This window comes from Typopeltis vanoorti, chromosome 16 (genome assembly GCF_054136105.1).
Source record: "Typopeltis vanoorti isolate ZY-2024b chromosome 16, IOZ_Tvanoo_1.0, whole genome shotgun sequence".
In the NCBI taxonomy this organism is placed as follows: Eukaryota; Metazoa; Arthropoda; class Arachnida; order Uropygi; family Thelyphonidae; genus Typopeltis; species Typopeltis vanoorti.
In genome coordinates, this window is record NC_143564.1 from 48,169,139 (window position 1) to 48,195,283 (window position 26,145).

A 26,145-nucleotide genomic window follows, 5' to 3' on the forward strand; every position below is an offset into this window, starting at 1 on the left:
ACTCCTTCCATTGTACTGCAACTTTGACTCTTAAGAAAGTCTATGAATTTATCTCATATGTCAGGCATCAGGCATCACTTAGAGCTTGATCAGTGAAGAAATTGGAGAAGGAGAGTCAGTTTGAGTTGTGAACATTGACATTCCCAGGGATGATGACTCCACTGGATTATTGGAGTGTAGAAAGTCGAACTTCAGAGACAATAATGGAAGGGGTCAAAAATAGTTCTTAGATATTAAAGAGCGAGACTGCACTTGAATCGAGCAAAATGTGACAGGGAAATTTTAAGCGAGAGTAGATCATAAAGAATTCTAGACCATATCCTGATATTGTACATCGGATCAGACGATTTGCAAGGGGATTTCAATGTTACAACTTATACTGACTCTCCTTTTCCAACTTCTTCACTAATCAAGCTGAAAGATGCTGAGATATTTGTTTTTGGTAATTCGACCCTTAACACAAATTATCCATCGACCTAATAAAGTATTAGATAATTTGAGATAGTTTGAAGTGGACAGCCAGTGTTTGAGACTGCCAGATGGTAACCTTAAACGTGCGCAAAACAATACTTCCCATTCAGATGGTGGCTACGTCTTGCTTAGATGCGTGTATGCAAGTGATGACATATACAAAGGAAAATAATATCGGAGAAGTGGAGTTTTGTTACTTTTTATGATTTTTGATGCATTTCTGACATTTTTATGATTGCTTTTGTTATTTCCCAAAATATAATATGAAATCTTATGATCTAGATTGCAATGCTGGAACCTTCTCTAAAACGACTCGAAGACTGCGTGGTATTACGAATAAAAGCATCAAAAGAATCTCGTAAAAGAATCAGCAACATTTGGAATTACTTCAACGAGTATTGTGCATCTTTGAGTTTTACAATGATGTCAATAGATTAATTAAAATGCTGGGAAGCAAGCATGCTTCCCATGAAGGAATCCTATGAGAAGATAATTTTACTTAAAAATATATAACTATGATGTAAAAGATTTGAAACGACTTCAGAATGGTAGCATTTTAATGGACCTGCAGGTAGGCTTGCCTGCATACTGTTACTGTTTATGAGAGTTGCATAGTCGTACTAACCCTCGCCGTTGTGGCCAGTTAATGTACATATATAAAACACATATTCCCAAGAATAAAAATTACTGTTTCATTGTCTCACAGAATCTTACGTTCATGAAAGCCAGTTCTTTGGAGCATGTTAAAAAAATACTGAAAATGCAGTGTAGAAAGTTTTCAAACCTGTTGCTACTAGCTTTTTTTTTGTTATGATAAAAGTGATAATTACAAAATATCTTGTTGAATACATGCTAGAGGAAGAAAAAACAATGGGATGGCACATGCGGTTAACGGTCTTCTTTCTGATTTCACATTTGGATTTCTTTCTTTCTTCTTGATTTGATGATGTTTAGTTAGATAGGTGGAACTTTAATGTAGTTACTGAGTTTTATTATTTTTTTTTTTGGTTTTTGCCAGTGATGAGCGTTAAATGAATGTCAAAAAAAAAAAAATAATAATAATAATAAAATAAAATAAAAAAAATCACTGATGAGCGTTAAAAAGTGGTCCGCTTATAATGGAAGACTTTTTAACATATAAGTAAATTCACAAAGTGTACTGTATCTTTATATGAAATTTGATCAACGTGACCACACGTAATTTTGATTCCTGAAAAATTAAAATGTGATGCTATATTCGCTTGTCAGCATATCAAAAACAATTCTGGTTCTCCTCTTCCAGGAAAAATGTTCCCAGTTATTGCTGTGTAATTTTATTGCTTGTCTACTACGAAATTAATTCCGGGAAATTGCTGTATTCATTAATCCAATGCAACAAGTGAGCTTGAGCTTTGTAATTTATCGACAGGAAAATTAGCTATCCAGACTGGTGAAACACTTTAAGGATAGGCTTGTTCTTGTGACATATCGGAGAAAAAGTACTAAGTGCACTATGAGATGTAATTGGCGAGACGTGATGCGAGTTAATCATGATTTTACAAGCATCTTGCTGTGCATCTGTCACTTCTAATTACTGACTTATATTGGTATTGAGAATACCTTTTCGTTAGAAATACCCAGTTTCGAATCACATCTAGGACACAAAGAATATGCGGAAGTTACAGAGTTCTTCGTCTGTGAAATTGAGGTTTGTCATTCAACAAAATAAGAAAACTGGATAGAAAAACACATCATTAAAGACATAATACACTTGCTTCATGACCATGGTTGATGTGGCAGTAATTAAAAACGATAACAAGAACCATATCAGCTAACTTACAATTTGTGTAGGTATCCTGTATCCTGTTCCTGTTGTATCCTGTTCCATTTACACCATATAAATGTGACGTATTAAGCACTCTTAGCACCATATTGATATCTATTCCAGAATGAAAAAACTGAAATGCAGATCATTGGCATATTCCTATGATTTATCGACTGCTTGTTTCAGTTAAAGCCTTGACAATTTTCTGTTTTATTTTTTTATTTATTTTTTTTTTAGCGCAATAGACTCGATTGTTATTTTTTAAGCTGCTTTTAGAGATTTTTATTAGTCTCATGGAACCCTGAATAGGCAAATTCATCCTGTAATTTTTATACGTGGTGCATGGTATTTTATTGCATGGTATGTAATTTTTATACATGGTAATATACCACGTATTTTATACATGGTATATTTTTATACATGGTACCAACATACTCCAATGAAACATGCAGTGTAGCATTAGTACTTTTATAACATTTATAACTCCAAATTTTTAGCGTTTCTACTCGAATTTCATCTGCTCTAGCTGATTTTTCTATTTTTGTATTAGGTATGACTTCACTTCCCTTGGATATCTTCTACTACTGTGCTATGATTTCACTTCTCATTTGATTTAGTACGAGTACGTTTTTAACGTAATTATTTCAGACATCCAGAACATTTTTAACTTCAATTTTTATGTCACCTTTATCATCGCTGATACCTTTTGATACTTTTTCTCTATTTGTATACTTTTTCAGTTCCTCAGAACCTTTTGCTATCTTCATGGTATTTGTCTTCTATATTATTTTTTACATATAACTAAGTAATCTGTAATAATAATAATAGTAATAATAATAATAATGATGATAAATGGCATGAGGCTTCGCCCTAAAGGAATCCAGTCCTCCATAAGGGTAACACAACGTCCGTCTCTGTTCTAGAATATTTCAATCAATTAAAATATAAGGGTCATCTGCTGATGTGGATTCTAGTAGTGAACACTAATTATCTTGAATAAACTAAGCATATCAATTCGAAATGTTTACAATATTTTGGGTTTATTAAAATATGAGCGTTTTTATATGTCATAATTGGAATTCTTTTATATTAGTAAAAATGAATTAAGAAGCTCAGCCAATTTAGATGAAAGCTTACTTTGGAAACAAATGGCGCAGTTCGACATAACAATATAATAAACTATAAATTACAAATTACAAAAATATTACAATATGTTCTGTGGATATACTCTCCTGCAAATTATTATTATTAGTAAAATGATTTTAGACTTTAGGCTTATTAGTAAAATGATTTTTTAGCGATAAATGTTTGAAATTTTCAGTATAGCATCCGTGTAGCTCAGTGGAAGTGGTGTGCGGTCCATAGCGCTAGACCCCTGAAGACACAGCGTCTTAAGTTCAATTCTAATCAGACTAGAGGTCGATAAAGGCTTTCAGTAAGCCTTTTTCGACTGGTTCCCGAGTTAGTCGATCTCTGGCATGGGCAAGCGTTTTTCCCCTTTGTTTTCCGTCCCATATACTCAAGAAAATCGACCGTAGAACCTGCACTATTTTTAGATAGTAAAACATAGTGTTAGGATTTGGGACCACAGATGGCGGCACATGTCAGCAGCCTCTCCTCACCGGTGTCGTGTATAATTAGTGATAATCTTGGGCTTGCTATCTCTGATTCGCTACTGGTGGGGATTGAACTGTGCCTCTTCAATCTCCAAAAGTAATATAGGGCTAAATTGGCCTCGCCTACTCCCTATAGGAGAATAAAAGGCATTAGCTGATTTTTTTTACATTTGTTTTTTGAGTTTTCAGTAATTCGATTATACTTTATTCGCATCAAAACCACCAGTCATTTTGTAAAATCTTCAAATCCTTTCATGTGATTCATACGTTAAGTGAGAAAAATAATTACCTGCAGTTCCGTTCTCTGAATTATTTCCTCTTCTAGACGGAACTGAAGATCCTCGGTCTTCCTAGAGGACAAAATTAATCAATAAACAATTGTCATTAAAATATATAACTGACGCGTTTATGAAAGAATAGTCAGCATTTATATATATGCAAATATATTTTTTATTCAAGGAAAGTATGTAATGCATTCATATCTCCGAAACATCTGTGTGCCTGCTTTCATTTCATTCAAATTAACACAAAATAATTTAGATTAAGCCAAGTGAACTCAAAAAACAACCCTATTCGCTAACAACTACAGTGAGAAGCCACTGACTGTTGGTCTCTAAAAGCTATTAGCTCAATCCAGGCAGCAGCGCTATGCAAGAAACTGGTCATGCACTAAACAGCACTTGCTTTCATTATCTGCCGAAATCACAGAGCTTTATAGGTCTTCGTGCTGTAAATTTATGGATCTGTCTAATCACTCTAAAAGATTGTTAATTTACTTAATACATACTCAATTGTTAATTTACAATTTGCTTAACTGTTCAACATGGAAAAAAAATACAAATCAACTTTCGAAAATTAAGACATCATAAGATACGTTCAGAAAGATTAAATTCCATATGTGGACAGAATTTAATATTTTCTGTACTCCCATAGATCATTAGTGTGGAGTTACTAGTTATTATTATCCAACCATTTCTTGATGTTTCGATCAGTTGTTTTTTGATTACGATTTGAAAATAATCTAAACTCACTTCAGCTTCTTTGCCAGCTTGGTTTGTAATAACAGTATTATTTTTTTTTTCTTTTACACTATTTACAAAGAACAATGTCGAAGAAAAATTACTTATATGGGCAAGTAGATACAAAGAAGAAAGAAATTTGTTAAAGGTTTTTCTTCAAAAGGATCATCAGTTTGGTGACATGCTCGCTTCTGAATACAGCGAAGCATTCTGAGGGATGGTTTTAAGTGCATGCACCATCCAAAATGTGGTAACAGTATTCTAAAATACCAAGTTAGGTGGAACTTGAGCTTTATAAAGTGTAAGCAGTTGAGTAGGAGAGGAAGTAATGTTTAGAAAAAAAAAAGAATACCAAGCATTTTGGGGGCTGGAGAGGATATGGACCTGATCTGCTTGTTTCAGGATACGTCAGGTGCGAAAGTTAACCGAAGAGAAAACTGATCCTAGTTTCTGAGAAGAATATTGTCAAAAGTGGGAGAGTGACGCATGAACTTTCTTCTTGAAATTGAAACAGAATTGTGCTTTGGTGGTATTAAAATTCATCACGCTAAATTTAGAGAAAGCGTTTGATAAAGTAAAGCAGCAAATGCTCCTAAATTGTGTAACTAATATCGCCATAGATTTGAGGGATAGGAAAATAATTTATCAAATTTACAAAAATCAAAATGGATGGATTAAAATCAATGATAAGGAGAAAATAATAAATATAAGGAGTGGAGTAAGACAAGGATGTATACTTTCACCACTTTTATTTAATTTATATATTGAAAAGGCCATTCAGAAAACTAAAGATAAAATAAATAGTGGCATAAAGATAAATGGTGAGCAAGTCATGTGTATGAGATTTGCTGATGACATAGCCCTTGTAGCAGAAAACAGAAGAACGTTAAAAACAATGCTAGAATTACTAAATAATAACCTCGAAAAATATAAAATGAAAATCAACACAGATAAGACTAAAATCCTTGTTACAGGAAAAATCCCTATCAATACAGAGCATATAGACATCAGTGAAAAACAAATAAAACAAGTGAAAAGCTTTTAATATTTAGGAAGCCTAATAACAGAAGATGGCAGAACAAGAGAAGACATAAGATCAAGAATAAACAATGCAAATTCCCAATTCTCTAAGATGAAAAGCATTTTAACAGGAAACCTCAACCTACAATTAAAAAAATAATTAGTAAAGACATTGATATGGAGCATTGAACTGTATGGATGTGAAACCTGGATTCTAGGCAGAGAAGATGTAAGAAGATTGGAGGCTTTTGAAATGTGGTGCTGGCGTCGCATGAACAAAATAAAATGGACAGGAAAAAATCAAATGAACAGGTCCATAGAGAGATAAACGAAACAAGAACTCTAATTAAATCGATCAAAATTAGAAGGAATAGGTAGTTTGGACATATACTTCGTCATAATGGACTTGTGAAAAGAATAACTGAAGGCAAAACAGAGGGGAAAAGAAGAAGTAGAGGCAAACCAAGGAAAAGCTTTCTAGACCAAGTCAAAGAAAGCACGGCTTTGAGGAGTTACCAGGAAATTAAGAAGAAAGCCAATGATAGAGCGGAATGGAGGAAATCGCTGCTGAGCTACCAGTCCCAAGACTGATGCAACTGATGATGATCCACATTCGACTTGAGAATGCAAGGGAGTCAGTTTTTAAGATATTAGTAAAGAGGAACTTGAAACGTAAATTACCTAAACACTAAAAGATTTTGAAATTGAAAAAGAGAAGTGGAAAGTATCCTCATCTGCAAAGCTTTGAATATTATTGGATGTTAGCGAGAATCATATGTTTAATACATAGAAAGAAAAGTGTAGGCGAAGTACAAAGCCACAGTATACATCAGCATTGACAGGAAATTAGCAATATATTCACAAAAGAATGGAAAAATGCATAATATGGTAGCTTAGTAAGAAGGCTGCGATGCCACACTCGATGAATTGCCTTAGAAATATCAAGAGTGACCACTTAACTTTCTTCGAACTTTTCCCTGGCTAGCTTCCAATGGTGGATGAGGTTTGCTAGGAAATCTGTTATGGAACGAGAATGGTGGAATACATATCGGTGAACCAGTGCCGGAATAAGCCCTGTGGAGGCCCGTAGGCAGTCAAATCTCGTCCCCCTCCCCCAACTGACAGCTGTCAGAAAATGTACATTTAAGAGACAAACTGTAATGTGAACCTGATGTCTATGGTTTGTGCACTTTAGGTTATTAATAGATACATTACATTAATACAGCCTTTTCTTCTATAGAGTCTTTAATGTAAAGTTTTCATTTCTTTGAGTTGATTCATTTCTATATATAGCAGAATCTTAAATAGCAAACTAATGAAATATTCCGAAAACTTTATTCTAGAGGTACAGAATGGATTTAGAAAAGAACGATCATGTATAGACCCGGCCTTCTGCCTAAAATTAATAATAGAGAAAAGAAGAGAATACAATTTAGAAACACATATTACATTTATTGACTTTGAAAAGCATTTGACAAAGTTAAAAGAAATATATTATTTAACATATTAAAAGAAAGACAAATATCAAATAATATTCTAAAAGCTATCATAAGTATATATGAAAATAATGAAATACAAATAAGATTAAATCACAAGCTATCGCATAAGAGAGATAAACCAAGGGATCCGACAAGGATGTCCCCTCTCAGCAACTCTTTTAATATCTACTTAAATTAAATAATAATAAAATGGAATAAAAATTTACATCAAGGAATTAAACTTTCTCCTACAGTGAACTTAAACACCCTCCTTTTCGCCGACGACTAAATAATAATTACAAATTCTGAAGATAACTTACAGAAAGCTATTTTAGATCTAAATAAGATAACCAAAGATTATGGTATGATAATATCAACAGAAAAATCAAAAACTACGGCCTTTAAAGGACAAGATCCAGCAAGAACTAAAATAGTAATAGACAACAAGATCGTAGAACAGGTGAATTCATTTAACTTCCTAGGATGTATGATCAGATATGAAAATGAAAAAGATATAACCATAAAAATTACAAAATATTTAAAAATAACAGGTATAATTAACTCTATATTTAAACCAAACCTAGTTCATAAACAAATCAGACTAAAAGTATACAATACATTAGCCCTACCGGTCTTAATGTATGGAAGCGAAATCTGGACAATAAAACAAAAAGACAAACAAAGATTAACAACAGCAGAAATGAAGTTTATGAGAAAAACTGCAAAGTATATCCTATTTGATCACAAAAGAAACGAAGAAATTATGAAAGAATTGAACCAAGAACCAGTAATAGAAAAAATTAAAAAATATAAACACAAATGGATGGAACGGACACGTTCAAAGAATGAAAACAGAAAGATTACCAAAACAAGCATTAAAGTATAAGTCATTAGGAGAAAGAAAACCAGGATGTCCTCTTAAACGATTCAACGATGACTTCTAAGGCTGGAACAGGCCATGCTAGGTCTAAATCCTTGATACGCATGATGATGATGATGATGATTCATTTTTTCTATCTTTTGGAAACAATTTAAGTAAGCTTGATTGTAATTTTCTTTCAAGATCGAATCAATATTATTTTGATCCGTTGTCTCTGTGTCCCTAAACGGCGTGGGGTCCATAGGCTGTTACCTACTCTGCCTATTTGGTAATCCAGCACTGTGGTGAACAGTAAGTAAATTGGTGAGTCTACAAGTTGTAAAGCACTTGGTTGGGGACTTTTTCCATTATTTTTGAGGATACTGTGGTCGAGGCAGCACGGCGATAGTTTTATCGTTGACTTTTAATTTACCTTTTTATCTGACATGTTATCTGTGCATCAGTAGCTTCAATCTGTTGATGATGGTGATGTCCAATGAGTATGAAGATTTGAAGAGACAACACAAATGGGTATGAGTTCTAGAGGACAAGCTTTTACTTCAACTGGAGGATTACCATCTTGGCCAAGAGATTTGCTGGTAGCAAGACTACAGTTGTGATTTGATTACATTTCTAATGCAATTTTAGACTTTTTGTATATTTTAGTCTTTAATGTCATTTTCACTTAAAATTGCATAATAAGAAGGATGGTAAGATGATCATATTGTAGTGGTTCATTATTGAGAACTCAACTGATGTTATTTAAGTTACAATTTCCACACCACATTTCTGACTGCTGCTTCAAAATTAGTTGAAGAGCGTGGATTTCTGCAAAAGAATAAATATAATTTGCATAAAATACTAAATTTAATATCGGGGTGATCCACAGTCGCACCTGGATGAGGCAATCACCCCATTTGTAAAGGTGATCTGCACATCTGCCATGGCTGGTGCGGATTCGGTTAAGGGCAGACTAAGTTTTCCGAGGTAGGTCAAAATCCGAAGGTCCACTAATTCATGAAAGACCCCTGTTGAAGTGTTACACTAGAACTGTTTCCACTTCTTCTTCATGATGAAACTTGACTCTGCAAGATTTTTTGCTGTTAAGATTGGATGGTGCTTGACTTTAGCCTGTTTATTTCTAAGGGTGGGATGTCTTTGTAGATTGGAAGATTTTGGATTGCCATGATTTTGCTATATTCATGTAGAAGAAAGTTGAATCTGGGGATGTGTGGAGGCGGAATGTTTCTTAACATTGGAGCCAGTAGGTTGGAGTTGATTTTACAGTTCCAGAAATAAGGCGCATAGTGGTGTTAAGCTGGGCATCAACCAAATATACATGGGCGCTGTTCAACCATACGGGTGAGCAGTAGTTAGCTGTATAGTAAATGAGGCTATGTTTTCCCATATGATTAATCGACAAATTTACTGTGCGTGTGCCGTCCACGACGCTAGATAGCCCGAAGAAAGAGCGTCGTAAGTTCAATTCTAGTCGCTGAGCAGAGGAACTTTTACTAAGCCTTTTTTCGACCAGTTCCCGAATTAGTCGATATCTGGTACGAGTAAGTGGGGTTTATTTCCTCCTGAAACTCAAATTTTTCGCCCTGTAAACTCAAACAAAAACGACTGTTGAACAACACTATTTTTAGATAGTAAAACACAGCGTTAGGACCACGAGAGCGAGACTCGTCAGCAGCCACCGGATGCAATGTAATTAGTGATAGCCTTGGGACATCTATCTCTGATTCGCTACCGGTAGAGATTGAACAGCCCTTAGTTCCGAACGTTAGACAGTGCTAAAACGGTCGCCTACTTCGTATATAGGAATAAAAGGCTTTACCAGTTTTTATTTTGATTGCTGTTTTCTCAAATTTCTCCTTTATATTCTTGTAGGTTTGTAATTCACTTAGTACTACTCTACTCTCCAGGATTCTGGCAAAAAAAAACAAAAATGTTCTTTATGACAATTTGCTCTGTTGTGAGTTATAACATATGTTTGTGTGACAAAGAACACTTAGCGGCATAGGGCTAACCACCTTATCCTCGAATCACGATTACGAAATCCAAAGATACTTGGAAGGTCATTGGGGCTTAAGCGCCTGTTATTAAAGCCAATGATGATGATGTTGTTGTTGATGATGATGTGTATGTGCATAAGATAATTATTCCTACCGTTTTTCCTGCTGCACTTGTGTATGAAGCGATCTCCTCTCCCGTTCCGCTTCCTCCAACAGACTTCTTAGACGGCTGGCTCTTGCTTCACTCTCGATCACAAATCGACTGTGTTCTGCTTTCATGAAGGACAGCTTTTGTTCGGCCTTTTATAATGAGAATGAAATGATTTCATTTTTTAAAAAAAATATTCATACATGACGTTAAATCTCAGAAAACATATGATTAAAACGGGTACCATTCATCACATCAACTTATTAGTGTTTAAGCATTCACGAAGCATTATTGGGATATTATTATTGAATATTAAATTTAGTATCAGTTGATTACTACTACACAGTAATTAGTAAAAGCACAAGAATTCGAAACGGTAATTTTTTTTCTCTCTATTTTAATGAGTGAAAGAAATGGGGTACTTCTTTTTAAAGATAATCATAATCTGCAATTAATATTTATGCTTAAAAGTTATATTATTTAAATATTTCAAAGTCCTTACATACTCACTTTGATGTAAGAAGGTACTGTACTTGTTTATAATTAACTGCCATTCCCTGACGTTTTTAAGATTATTTCACGAAATACAAATAGTTAAAGTGAGGATAGGATTAATTATCACCAAAGCTTAACATGAATGATATATATACTTAATTTTCATAAATTCCTTCATTCATTTATTCATTTGCATGAATTCATTCAATCGTTGGCTTTTCTGACCTCTAGTGGGTTCAAATACCACTAATGGATGGAATGTGAATGTCTTTAGTGAATGTGAGGACTTCCGCCTTGCTTATTTTGAAGCATAAAACTGGATTAAGCAGTTTTCGAGTGTTGTTTTTTTTTTTTTGAGACTCAAGTGATAAAGCGACATACTACAATTCATCTATGATTTTGCTGATGTTACATTGTCACTACAAGTTGGTTATTTATTATCTTTCCTTTAATCTTGCAAGTGAAAATATAAACACGATCAAATGACTTATTTTATTTTTTAAGCCTTGGTGAATCCATGGCTGGTCTCCCATAATTTTATTCATTTCATTCTATTTTAAGCTTTTCTCATCCTTTGCATTCCAGCAAACCTACCAATTTCATCTGTTTTTTCGTCTTTCCCTTTGTCAACATCCATCCTTAAGTCTCCATTCCGTCAATAATTTAGGCGCCACCTTGCGTTGTTATATTTTCTAATGTGTTCAGCTCATCTTTATTTTAAATGCATAATCTAACTGATGATGTCTTGTAAACCTGTTCTCGATCTTATCAAACGGGATGGCATCCTGTCTTTAAGTGTCACACCGAGCATATTCCTTTCCATTCTTCTCTGGGTAACATTCGGTTTATGAATCATATTTTGAATGAAGTTGTAGGTTTCACTGCCATATGCAATTATTAGTGAATACACTGATCGAAAACTTTCCCCTTCAAACTAGTAAGAATATATCATTCTTCAAATTTGGATATGTTTGGTCCTCCGAAAGTATAAAAATTATGCCGTATCATTCTTCTTATTTCTTTTAGTCGTCGATCTTTAAATTTAATGATTTGTCCCAGATAAGCATATGAGTTTTTCTCTCCACTTCTCTATCTTCCAGTATAATTCTTGTTGGTCTTAAATTGTCATTCATTATTACTTTTGTTTGTTTAAATTCATCTTCAACCCAGTATGACTGAACACTTCAGCTAATTCTATTAGTTTTCTTTCTAGGTCTTCTGCATCTTCTGCCAAGAGAACTATATCATCATCAAACCACTTTTCATTTAATGAAAAACGTCCTCTAAGACAGATGTAAAGAGTTTGGGAGATTTGTATCTTCCTATCTTATTCCTCTATTTATTGGAAAATTTTCTCTGTTCTTATGAGTAGGAAACAGAGGTGGAATGATTATATATATATATATATATAGGTAATCATTCACATTAAAAGATTCATATCAACGACACACACACACACACACACACACACACACACACACACACACACACACACACACACACACACACACACACACACACACACACACACACACACACACACACACACACACACACACACACACACACACACACACACACACACACAATGTGTGTGTGTCGAAAATAGGTGTTTATATTTTTTTTATCGTATTCCCTTTTTTTTTATTCTACGACAGCTGACATTTTGATGGAGTTAAATGCTTTTGCAAAGTCCATAAAGGCTAAAAAGAGAAGTTTACTTTATTCTTTTGTCGTTTCTATAATTTGCCTAAGACTACGCGTATGATCAATAGTACTATAATTACGTGTAAACCCTGCCTGCTCCTTTGATTTTTTTTATTTTACTGATCTTATACACGAGAGGTCGAAGGAGGAGCTATAAGCACATCAATGTCTTGAGTGTGGATTGCATATACTCGAGCTGTCGCATTATTCTCTTATATATTACTTTTGTAAATGTTTTGTGTACTGCTAGTAATAATCCAATGATCCTTTAACTTTTAATACTCTTCTTTCGCCTTTTTTGTAAGTCGAATGCTTCCATGCTTCTGGGATTTTTTTCTGTTTTAAACAGTGTGAGGAGTCTTGCCAGATAATCACTCACTCTTTTCTCCAGATTTCAACAATTCCATATGAATCACATCTCCTGTAGTTCTTCCCTACTTCATTGTTTTAAAGCTTCCTCATAATTTTTCCCACCTTCTCTTGGCAACTTTTCCTGGAGCTGTCTCTAAATTTCTTTCTTGATCATTGTAAATTTGTTCCTAATATTTTTGAAAAGAAAGAAGGAAATGAAAGAAGGATAGATTTTATTTATTATTTCATTTCTATATCATTTCTGTTTTATTATCCCTTTCCTTCAGAATGACAATTTCTTTGTTTCTTTTTTTTCCCTATTGCCAAACCTCTTCTCAGCACGTTCGTTTTCAATGGTTTCTTTTATTTTTCTGGCATTAAAGGATTGGATTTGCTTTGGTATTCTTTTTTTGTTGATTATAATTTTAGATCTCACCATTCTGTGATCACTTCCTGTATCAAAATTGTTTAAAAGTGTTACATTATTTACAACGTCTCCTATTTGTTATTACAAAATGTGTTTCATTAAAGGTTTGGCTGTTCTGAACTTCTCCATGTCCATGTACTTTTTTTTAAATAAAATAATGAATTCATAATAAAGAGTCTTTTTTCTCCAGTAAATTCCATCCGTCATTTTCCTTCTTTCATTTCTCCTCCTTCCATTGAATTTCGATTCTTATTCTTTTCACCTATTTAAGTTGCCCATGATAATTATATACAATTCCTTACTGTAATTGACAGTTTCTTCTAGTCTGGCATAAAATTCTTTAATGTCTTCATCAGAGTGATCTGAAGTTGGAGCCCTAAACTTGTTCAATTTTAATGATTTCGTATCTTTTATTTATACATATTCTTATTTCTACTATTCGGGTTGATATTTCTTTCAAGTTTATTACATTATCGTTTATTATTTTATGCATTAGGAAACCTACGCTACCAAGGGAATTGTTATTACAGTTGGAGAGATATACTAGATGCCTATTCGGTAATTTAATTAGATGCTCCTCTCTTCTTCGCACTACCGCTAGTCTGATCACATCCCATTTAATTTTTCCAGTCTCTCTCTCTCAATAGTTCTTCCAACTGGGAAGACCAATTGAGAGACTTAGAGAGAGTAACTGTGAAGAGATCTACAATTGTAAGTGACAATGAATATTGTGCACTGCAGTATTATTCTTCTCTTGCAGTGCAGCATTTCACATTAATAGTTAACAGATATAATTACAGTATATGGAACGCTGAAAAGACAAAAGAAGTTGCGGAACATGGAAGGTCTGGTGTGCATTAGGAAAAGACCGTATAATTTGCCATTCGGTTTTGAAGAACGGGTTATTAATAGCGAGAATTATTGGGAAATGCTGCAGAATTGCTTTATTCCTGAACTAACGCATGTAGGACTTATTGGTGATACAGCATATTTCAGCACGATGGCTCACCTTGTCACTTGCTCTCAATGTTGGCAGTTTCTGAATGAAAATTTTCCTAACAGATTTGAGCCACTGGATTGTTTTCTATGGGAGCGTGTTAAGACAATCGTTTATTCAACAAAGCCTTGCTCTTTCGAGAATTTTGTAGACATTGATAACTAATATGATTCAGGGTATTACTGAAACTCATCTGTAAACATATTTATAGAACTTCAGAATTGTTATTGTTTCTACACGTAATGATGGGAGACAAGTTATATATATATATACTTTTTATATAGATTTATATATAAGATGAAGTATATATATACAGTTTATAACAAAATATTATTCCTTATCACTATAACTGAACAAAGAGTCGTTTATATATATATATATATATATATATATATATATATATATATATATATATATATATATATATATATATATATATATATATATATATATATATATATATATATATATATATATATATATATATATATTAGGATAACCAAGCAATTTTATATATGCTTGGTCATTTTAGCTCCTAATCCTAATCCTAATATACAATATACCCAAGTTAAAAATTTATTCCCATATATATATATATATATATATATATATATAATATATATACTATATATAAATATATATAATATATACTGTACTGCTATATATATATGGCAGTACAGTATATACGTTAAATAAAATTACAGTGAAATGTGTTTGTAAATTAATTTTTTGTAAAAGGTTAAAAACATCATGCAATAAGTCTGAGTCTGACAACCTCTGCCTGAGTGAATATGGCTTGGCTAGATAGGTAAAAATTGCATTTCTATCTTGTGTAAAGTGCTGGCACTCCACCAGAATATGACAAATAGTAAGATGCATGTTGCATTTTTCCCACACACGTGAGTCATCAGCCATCAGTAAATAATAATGTGTAACATAACTGTGACCTATGCGGAGTCTAGAAAGAACAACTTCCTCTCTTCTCTTTCTATGTTGACTAGAATGCAAATGCTTGATTTCAGGGTTAATTTCATGTAATTTGTTTATCAATGCTTCCTGCCATGATGACTACCATTGGGAAGTTAGCTTTGATATTGTAAACTGTCTGTAGTTTGTATATACTACTGTCAAACAGCAAGTCGAAAAAGTATAAGCTGATCTAGCAACTGCATCTGCAGTCTCATTTCTTGTAATTCCAATGTGACTAGGAATCCAGCATAACTGAATGACAAAATTAAAGGCTTTCATTTTGTACAACAGGTGTAATATTTCACACAGCATTGAAAGGTGTAATATTTCGCACAGCATTGTGGATTATACATAGACTGAAAAAAGCTCAATAAGTCTGTATAAATTATACCCTTTTGTTAGAAGTTCACTTTTATATGAACAAGTTCAAGCTGAATGGCATGCAGCTCTGCTGAATAATTACTACACTCAGATGGGGGAGGGTCTGGTTGGAGATAGTAATATCAGGAAACAGAGTACCACAGCCAACACATGTATCAATTCTTGAGCCATCAGTATAGAAGGGGGCAGAGTGCGCTGTTCCGCGTGCATTAAACAATTGAGGTAAACAGATGATGAAGTATGAGACTTCTGTAGTTGACAAAGTGAGATGTTGCAGGATTGAGTGCAAACCTACCATGGAGGGATGATGTTTTGTTTGGTGTAGGCAGTGTTATCAACATTCATGTAAACATAGGCTCTTTAACACCATACCAAAGGTACGTGTGATAGTCTGACGTGTGTGATATTATGCTTCCCAACACAGAGAAAAGAGACTAGTCCCACGTAGGATGATCTAGGAGAGATTTTATCTTTAGGACATAATTAAGTCAACTGTTTCGGTGTTAGTGACTTCAACATAAGGACTTGAGTGGCGATGCACAAAATGCACCAGTAGTTACCCGTGTATTCGCTGATGACGGATGGAATCCAATCATTGCAGGTAATTCTGTCTTACAGAACCATAGACTTGAAGGTCATAATTCAGCTTTGAATGTATAAGCGCAAGATAAAGCCGAAGCAATGAAGATCGATCTTCACCCCATTCATTAGAAGACAGAGTGCGAAGGAGATTCAATGCGCTCTTGCACTTTTCTCTTAGTTGACGAATGTGTGCAAGGAATGTAAATTTTTTTGTAGAACACATTTTTTCTTATTTCTGCATCTCGAAACCATCATCATCATCTTTATCTTCCTTCCATGTACCCTTAAGGGGTGTACAGGATATGATAGTACTACATGAAAAATTTACATCATTACTTACTTCCTATCTACAATTTTCCTCCAAATCAGTCTGTTACCTGTCAAGACTCCAACATTATCATATCTTATATTTCTGTCGTCTAAGGCACTTTGTACCGTATCAATCCACCTATATCTTGGCCTTCCTCTGGGTCATTTTCCTGCCAACCTGGCAGAGAACACTTGTTTTGCTAATCTTTCCTCTCCCATTCTATTTAAGTGACCATACCACCTGAGATTATCTCTGGTAACGCATTCCTGGATGTTGACAGTGTCAAGTTCTTTCCTAATATTCTCGTTTTTAATATGATATTGCCATTGATGCCATCTGTTCATGCCCCTAATCTTTCTCAGGACTCTCATATCTGCGGTCTATAGTCTTTCATCAAGTGATTTACTTCTGACCCAGCTTTCAGATCCATAAGTTAAAACTGGTTTGAACACTGTCTTGTATACAGCTAATTCAGTGTTCCGACTAATTTCTCTCTTATTCCCTATGAATTTATTCATTTGACTTCCTACCATACCAGCTTTGTTGATTGTGTTGTCTATTTCTATATTTAATTTACCATCTTCACTAAAAATCGTGCCTAAGTACCTGAAATATTTTACTTATTCCACAGGTTCTCCGTTCAAAACACAACGATTCTACCTATTTTCATTTTCTTTTCCTTTTTATTGCTTACCTTCTTATCATATCTATTACAACAGCTATTCAATTTAGTCAGGTAATCTTGCAGACTTATAGCGGATTTATTTAGAAGTATAACATCGTCCGCATAAAGAAAAGAGCTGACATTAACATTTCCAATTTTGATATCATGTTTAATACCACTTTCCTTCATAATGTGATCCACATAGATAATGAATAACAGAGGGATAATGTACATCCTTGTCTCACACCAGATTTAACATTAAACCAACTTCCTGTACTTCCTTCAATTCTAACTGCTGACTTACAACTCAAATAAAGACTAAGTATTGCTTGATATAATGCCCTTTCTTTTAGTGTTGCACGGTGATCAGCATTCAATTTAGAAATTATGGACTTTACAACCGTGTTATAAATAACTATTTTAATTTCCGACGTTTCGATCTTCATATTAATATTATCATCTGGAGCATATACAAATATACAGGACAAGCTGAGTTACATTACATACAGTAAGCTAGAGAAACAATGATTTGATCACAGGTTATTCTACTGGCATGACCTCTAATGAAAAAAAAATATTTAGAAACTACATCAAGCTAAATTCTACTTATAATAACATGAATAAACATTCTTTTTTACAGATAGTTTTCTTTCAGTAACAATGATGTCCTATTTTTAGCATTACAATTGTTATCTGTAATTTAGGATCCTGGATTATCTACAGTCCTGTTTATAGTCAGAACACCATGGAGTTCTGATTTTTTTTATCCTTGCAGACAACCTCACCACATGCCTCTCTGGCTGAATCAATCAGTGTTTTCTTCAAGGCTTGCCACTGAATCTCCAAGGTTTGGTTAATGTTCTCAAACTTTTTCATTTTTTTTTTCAATAATCTTTGTGTATTTTAGTCTACCGTTCACATCTGAGAGCTGCTCAACTTTTATTCGCTTTAAAACTTTCTTACATGTTATTCTTTTCAATATGAAATTCAATTTTATCCTGCTCAAGACTAAATGGTAATCACTTCCAATTTCAAATCCTCTGTACACTCTGTACACGGAGAAAATATCACTATCAAATAACATAGTCAAATGAGACTTTTCTTATTCCTTGCCTCTTCTCTCCATGTGAATTTGTGCACATTTTTATGTTGGACATTGTGATAGCAATAACCAGCCCGTGTCCTGAGCAGAAATCCAACAGGTTTGCCATTATCGTTAGTTTTGCTCTTTTCTCCAAATTTTAATATTTTTATATATCTAAAATCATTTCCTACTCTGCTATTTAGATCCCCAACAAGGACCAACTTTTCCTTTTTCATTGAGTCAGTTGCTTTCTCTAAAGCCACAAAAAATTCCTCCACTTCTATCTTAGTAGAATCTTCTGTGGGACCATAGGCACATATAAGTCTCATTATTCAGTTCCCCATTCTGATATTTGCTCACATCGCTCTACTTGAGACTGCCTGCCATTCAAGAAGATTAGTCTCGTATTTTGTGTTGAATACTATGGCTACTCCTTCTTTTCCTTCATTGTCATTGCCTGAATATAACATTTTGTATTTATTGCTCAGAAAGGTCTCACCAGTTTTTGTCTTTTTTGTTTCAGTCACCCCTATTATGTCGATCTGGTACTTATCTAATTCCTCAGCTAGCTCCATTTCTTTGCCATTCAGGCTTCTTATGTTGATAGTACCGATCTTTAATTCTGGTGATGTTGAGTTGGGGGTGTGTTTTCGAATTTGTTCCAGTAGCTGACTTTTCGCTATTTGCCCTGGTTCCCTGGCGAAACAACGGGGCCTTGTTTAACCGGGTGACGCCCCAACCGGAATGAAATTTTGTCATGTTGTACCATCATTTAGTATTTTGGTTTAAGCCAATAAGAATACAATTTGGTCGGCTACATTCCAAATTGCCAGCCCAGCCTCGTTCGTTCAGTATCCAGGTAGATACCCAACAGGGTGCACCGCGAGAAGGTGAGGAAGGACAGTCAAAAGCCCTGGTCGGTTCTCCGCATTCCTTTAAAGGCTATGTGGAGGTCTCCTCTCAGTTATACATCTTTGACTTAAGCACCATCTCGAAACCATACTTTTATAAGATAAGTCCCAAGGACGTGACTTCTTTTGCTATTACATTGGTTTTGAAGGTACTTTGAGGTATATGTGAAAAGTATAATATTAACCCATAATACCGAAACATTTAAATGTTGAATATTTCATTCAATATTTGAATAAAGCTGTATTTATCAAAACTTACGAGACTTCGTAGTTCATTGTATCAAAAATGCTCTTTGGTTAGAAAGGCGTAAGTCTGAATATGACGTAGATTCAAATTAATAAATTCTCTCTCTCTCTCTCTCTCTCTGTGTGTGTGTGTGTGTGTGTGTGTGTGTGTGTGTGTGTGTGTGTGTGTGTGTGTGTGTGTGTGTGTGTGTGTGTGTGTGTGTGGCTCGTTCTTGCTTTCATCTGAAGGTGATTCATTTTATCCTGTTTCATATGGATTGGCACAGTTCTCCTCTGGGAACTGGATATTTTGACTTCGCAGTGCCAGCAAATCGGTTCAGTCAAATACACGCATTACGGATATAATAATAGTATCCTCATAGCTACCGTTGCATGTGCTGTGATTCCAAATAAGAACAAAAATAACAGTCTAAGCTGACTAAGATGGCATTGTCTATTATATAGGGTTTTTGATTTTCCCAGGATCCAAACCAGGTATTCCACTTCGTGCAATTATTGGTAGTAACAGTCGTTGACACATATCCTATCAAAAAGGATCTTGAAACTTCTTAGATATACAATAGCGAAAAAAATTATCCGGACACTCATATTTTAAAGAAAAATTTTTATTTTGCAAGAAAATAAGTACAAGAAGTAAACTCCAACTTTACCTGATAATTTATATGTGCTCCTTTGTTCTAATAAGTTCATTAATTCGCTTAGGCATGGACTGTACCAGCGTTTTTAGGAGTTGTTGTATTGGAACACAGTTTTTAGGAGTTGTATTGGAAGCATCACATTTTTTATGTCGAATTTTTTGAAAAAAATATTCTTCGCAGTATAAGACGCAAGAATTGTGCATCAATCCTTAAAAGACTTTGAACGATTTGTTTATTGATACATGAAACTCAGAGGCGAGACCTACTAAGATTGCAGCTGTTTTTCTGTTCATTTTGCGAAGTTCATTCTTAACAGCTTCGGTTTTATGGCATCTAAAGTCGATTCTTTGGCATCTAAAGAACTGATCCCACACTAACAAAGTAGGTTAGAATCCATAGAATTCATAGAATCCATGGCTTATAAAAAAAATGAAATATAATAATGTATTGATTACTAGTTTAAATGCGTGACCGTTAACGATGCAACTATTCAAACTGATCACGTATTACGGACAAGCGATGACGCACCTTTACTGCGCATACATAAATAATAATAATAATAATAATAATAATAATAATAATAATAATAATAATAATAATAATAATAATAATAATAATAATAAACATTGATGTATAAGACGCACCTTAAGATGCACCGATTTATAAGACGCATCCTAATTTTCAGATAAAATTTACATACAAAAAAGCTCGTTTTAGACAAAAAATACCGGAAGTAATGCTTTATATCACAATTTAATTTTCCAAGTCTCTTTTTCACTATGGCTCACAAATTTTCTATTTATTAATATCAAGAGAGTTACCCGGCGATTGGAGCAACTAGGTGTTGTGATTTTTGAAGAATTCTTTTTTTTTTTTTTTTTGAAGTGTGATATGGAGCAAGATCCTTTTGGAAGATGAGTTCTTTGTCTTTCTGTATCTGTAGGACCACTCTTTTCTCCCATATTTTTAAGTATTGGAAGAATTCTTCTCAGCCACTGATTTGCGAACAGGGTACTCGCTCTTCTTGGACAAAGAAATGGCTCTAATCTGAGAATATGACCTTCTTCCAGTTCTCAATAGTCCAATCTTTGTACATACCTACTTATTTTTCTGCAGAGCTTTCGTCAAGAGTTATTTTTTGTTTTGGTCTGTGAACAGTCTTCCATGCTTCCAATAATCTTCGACGGACTGTCATATCAGAAACATGAATTCCACAATCTGCCAAGTCTATTTAAGACTACAGCAGACAATCTTGGATTCATTTCCTAACTAGTAAACGATTTTGAGTAAGTGTAGTTTTCCTTTTTCGCCCACATTTTCCTTTCTGTCAAGAAAAAAGTACCTGTCTTCCTAAACCTCTTCAAAACCTCATTAACATTACCCAAACCAACACCACACTCATTATCAATTTGTCAGAGAAAGAGTAAATATTTTTGAACGCTTTTTTTGAAACTCTGTTCTACGCTGGTAGAGTTCATACCTAAGCGAATTAATGAACTTATTAGAATAAAGGAGCACATATAAATTATCAGATAAATTTGGAGTTTAATTCTTGTACTTATTTTCTTGCAAAATAAAAAGTTTCTTTAAAATGTGAGTGTCCGGATAAATTTGTGTAACTATAAAATGGATACATCTTGGAGATATCCATTTTATAGTTACACAAATTGAATAAGGCACTACGAATGTCAACTCGTTTATACTATTAAAAAGGCACAACACTATTATTAAGAGTTGTAGAGACAGTTAGCAGCACTCAAACAAAATAGTGAACTAAAACCAGATTTGGATCGCCAGCAAACGGAAAATAGTAAACGAAAATCAAAAATCAAAATTGATTTCTTGTACTTATTTTCTTGCTTATTTTCATGTACTTATTTTCTTGCTTATTTTCATGTACTTATTTTATTAACTATAAAATGGATACATCTTGGAGATGTATCCATTTTATAGTTACACAAATTGAATAAGGCACTACGAATGTCAACTCGTTTATACTATTAAAAACGCACAACACTATTAATAAGAGTTGTAGAGACAGTTAGCAGCACTCAAACAAAATAGTGAACTAAAACCAGATTTGGATCGCCAGCAAACGGAAAATAGTAAACGAAATTCAAAAATCAAAATTATTGCGAACTGAAACCAAAACCAAACCAAAAAGACGAAAATTTGACTTGTTCGGATTTATATGTTCACTACTGTATACGAGAGAAAGGTAAAATCTTATATAAATATTTTTTTTTTTTGGTTGTAAGTTACAAGATTATGATTGTAGAGTAGAGACAACTGTTTATTCCAGGAACTTCAGAAGTATCACGAAACCAAAATACATATTGTTACTTCAGTCTGGGTCTTCAAAATTTCATTTCGTGATGTTATCCAATTTCTATTTTACCACTCACACTCGTTATCTAGCAAAGATGATAATCCTTGGAAATTATTGCTTAACTTTTTGTCCTTGGTAAAACGGAGCTGCTAACAGAAACTGGATCTCTTTCTTATATTATCTGGAATAGTTCGGTAGTACTCTGCTCTGATGTATCATGACAAAAACACATTCTACACTTATATATTAAATGAGAAAAAAAATATACGCTTTGATGTCAAATTTATTCAATAAATTCTGGAAAATGAGATGTTGGTCCACTTCTACATAAGTTTGAATAGCATTCATGAGAATCACTCTGTGGATTTAAAGATTACGGGAATCATATGAAAGTGGGAAACTTTGTGATAGAAAGATCGCTTAAAGATTAAATTAAAAATTAAGTCACTTAAAAATTGAATTTTTCTAATTCACTCAACTTTAGTTGAAAGAGTTGGAAAGGTTAAATCTTCCTATGTCAATAACCTCAGCCACATAGCAGGCTGATAAAGCCAAATTGGACAGATGAACTTAAATGTTATTCATGTTTGTTTTTAGGACCACCCTAATAATTTTTGAAGGCTCAAAATCATTTATTGGCATAAATTTCCGAGCGAAATCGAATCTAGCAGTGGCAAATGAATGTTTTATATTCTATCAACGGCAATAAAGGAAGAAAAAAAAAACAGTAATAAAAAGAAAAGAAATATTACAGCTGCAACTGCTTCATGTTTCTCACGCCAACCTAGTGTAACAGAAATAAAGAACTTATATTAAACCTCTGATCCTCTTTCGTTAACCAACTAAACCATGCTGAACACAAATGACTTATGTAACATGCGTTCAAATATGCGTTAAATTATCGAACGATAGGTTATCTTACTGTTGTTTGAATATTACCTTTTTTATCCTAAAGAAAGGGAGAAAGGAGTAAGAACTACAAGAAAGCAATAAAGATAGTTTTTTTTTAAATTATTATTCTGTACTTTATTCTAGAAAAATTTTAAAAAAAATTCTAGGTTATAAAAGATAATTATCTTGAACTGATTGTACACATACAGGCCGCTGAATTAGGAACTTTTACGCAGATATACGTAAACGTCACTTATGCAGCGTACAAAATACAAAATTACGAAATACTTAGTCCTGTACGTCACCACGTGTTCTAGGCAACTATTTAAGAATGCTGATGATAAAGTAATAGTCAGTCGTGTTAATCACAATGGGAAAACCGAATATTCATTCTGAGTTCGATAAAGGGCTTATTGTAGATGCCCGTCTTGCCGGGGAACGTGAGATATCCAGGATGTTTAATCAGTGGAAAAATAATCTAAATTGCTTGTTTAAGAGGCGTGACTATGGTACCAACAGGAACGAGATTGCCGTTGTCTAAGAGGGCTTGTGCGGACAAACAGAACTTCCTGTGTGTAGCAATTGACCGAAACATTTAATGAAAGCTGTTCCCGATCCATATCTTACAGAACTATGCGCAGGGAATTCAAGAGGATCGGTACTTGCAGTTGCATGCATTTACGGAAACACAGTATTAAGTAAAAGTTTCTAAATTCAGTGTCTGATATGCGTATATTTATGATTTAGGAATGAGAAGGGTTACAAGTAATACAAATTATGATTTGACAAAATTAAAGGAGATGAAGGGCAAGAATAATTATCCAACAGAAAATGACAAAATAAAACCTATTAACAAATAAAATATATAATTTTTTTTTAAATACCTTACTCATTTTTGTGTGATAAATTACGGATTTATGCACGACAAACTCTTAGATAGGGAGATTTGAAAAAATCAAACTTACATTGATGGCTTTCAACATATCCATTCTTCTTTTAATTACATACGCATCTGTGATCATTACCGTGTGGCAATCACTATTCATTACTTTTCCACCTACCTCATCTACCTGTGCAGCGGCCTTCACCACCTCCGCTCTCTCCATGTCGCGCTCCTTCAGTAAATGTTGTATGTGTTCATCACGTTCCTTTAGATTATCCTGAAATAGAGAGAGACAGAAGAAGAGAAAAAAAACCAAGGTCAGAAGAGAGAACTCATACTAATGAAGTAAAGTGGTGATATCCGGTTTTACCTTCTTACATGTACTGGTCGTTCCAGCTTTCGACTAATGCTTTAGAAGAAAGCTGGAACCCAAGTGCAATATCTTCTAAATCAAGCAGAAAAACAACGTTTACATTTTTTGTAAGTGAATAGAAATCTCTTACAAATTTTTATTATACATAAAAGTGAGAGTAATAAATATTTGTTTTCATTCTTTTGGGACTGCTTTCATTCATACCACATACTGTACGTTGTATCAGTCTGTTCCTTAACTACTCGTTCTACTGTTAGTCGCATATTTTAATGCTTCACGCCCCTAACATACTTGTGCTTTAGACTTTCTTTTTTTTTTGTTTGTTTGTGACCGAACCATCAGCTGTCGTCATTTTATGTATCCATAACTGTATATGATCTATCAAGCTCATATCTAATTTGTTTTGCATTCTTTTAAGCGTGTTTTATTAATTTTTCCGAGAAATTTCTTTTCAAATGCCAGCAATTTTTTTTCAACGTCTTTTGTAATTGTCCACTTCAGATCTTCATACAACGGTAGTGGAAATAATGATTGAATCACAGAGCTGTTGGATAAAATTTCCATATTTTTTTGTAATTTAGTCAATCATTTTCCATCCTATTAAGATTCTGTGTTTAATTTTGCAATATCGTATAAATTAAATGTGATCAAGGAATCTAAGTAGTGAAAATCATTTCCTTGTTTTAATATTTGATTGATTACATAAAATGAACAAAAATATTAAAATCAAGCAATAAAACTGTTACTGTAGTATATTATTGATGAATACAGCTGTATATATTGCATATTTTAGTCATGATAAAGACAGTTGTCGGTCAAAGAAATTTAAATATATTAAAAATACTACGGTGTGTATATTAAACAGAATACTATAATTTTTATTGGCATTATTGATAACACTATTCAATTATAATGTGGATATTCCATTGTAAAGTTATACTGTATATAACATATATATATATATATATCATCGCTATTCGAAGCTGATTTGGATCGCCAGCAATTGGAGAATATAATGAAACACATTATATGATCAAATCAAAATACACAGAAGGAAAAAATTAGAATGAGAAATTACCATTAGTTCAAATAGATTCTTGATTTCAGCGTAGTTACTGCTATAAAGTACTGTAACTGAAAAGTCTAGGAGAGGTGGCTGCCGTCCATCAACTGGATAATTGTCAGCTCTTGATGAGTGATACGATTTCAAATTTTTAGCAGTCAACTATGTGAGGAGTGTGGGAAAATTACTTTGCAGCCAGGTGAAAAGAATGGGATTTGAATCGCATGTGGGATGTGAAGAAATCTTTATGTAGATTTATTTGAATAACTGAAAGCGAGATTGTTTTCCCATACCGAGGAGTCAACATTTTTCATTCTGTAAAACAAGTAAACCATTAGAATTACACGAGCAATTAACAGGCTCGATATACTTAGTTTTCCTCGCCATAACTACAGTTACACCAAATCAAAC

The 26,145-nt window shown here is 33.7% G+C and overlaps 1 protein-coding gene across 2 annotated transcripts in view; it reads right to left on the bottom strand.

The window, feature by feature from the left end:
• LOC150098004 (uncharacterized) overlaps nucleotides 1–24,575 on the bottom strand; it is a 307,571-nt gene extending 282,996 nt beyond the window's left edge. Inside the window, exons 1-3 of one of the 2 annotated variants that reach the window (XM_090406477.1) lie at nucleotides 24,477–24,575; nucleotides 10,440–10,585; nucleotides 4,181–4,241 (exon numbers count right to left, since the gene is read on the bottom strand). In XM_090406477.1, the coding sequence (XP_090262603.1) occupies nucleotides 4,181–4,241; nucleotides 10,440–10,585; nucleotides 24,477–24,521 (252 nt within the window). In that variant the 5' untranslated portion in view covers nucleotides 24,522–24,575. Of the gene's footprint in view, nucleotides 1–4,180; nucleotides 4,242–10,439; nucleotides 10,586–24,380; nucleotides 24,442–24,476 lie in introns of those variants that run through there. The other variant, XM_090406476.1, reaches the window with a different exon arrangement.
• Nucleotides 24,576–26,145: the final 1,570 nt, after the last annotated feature.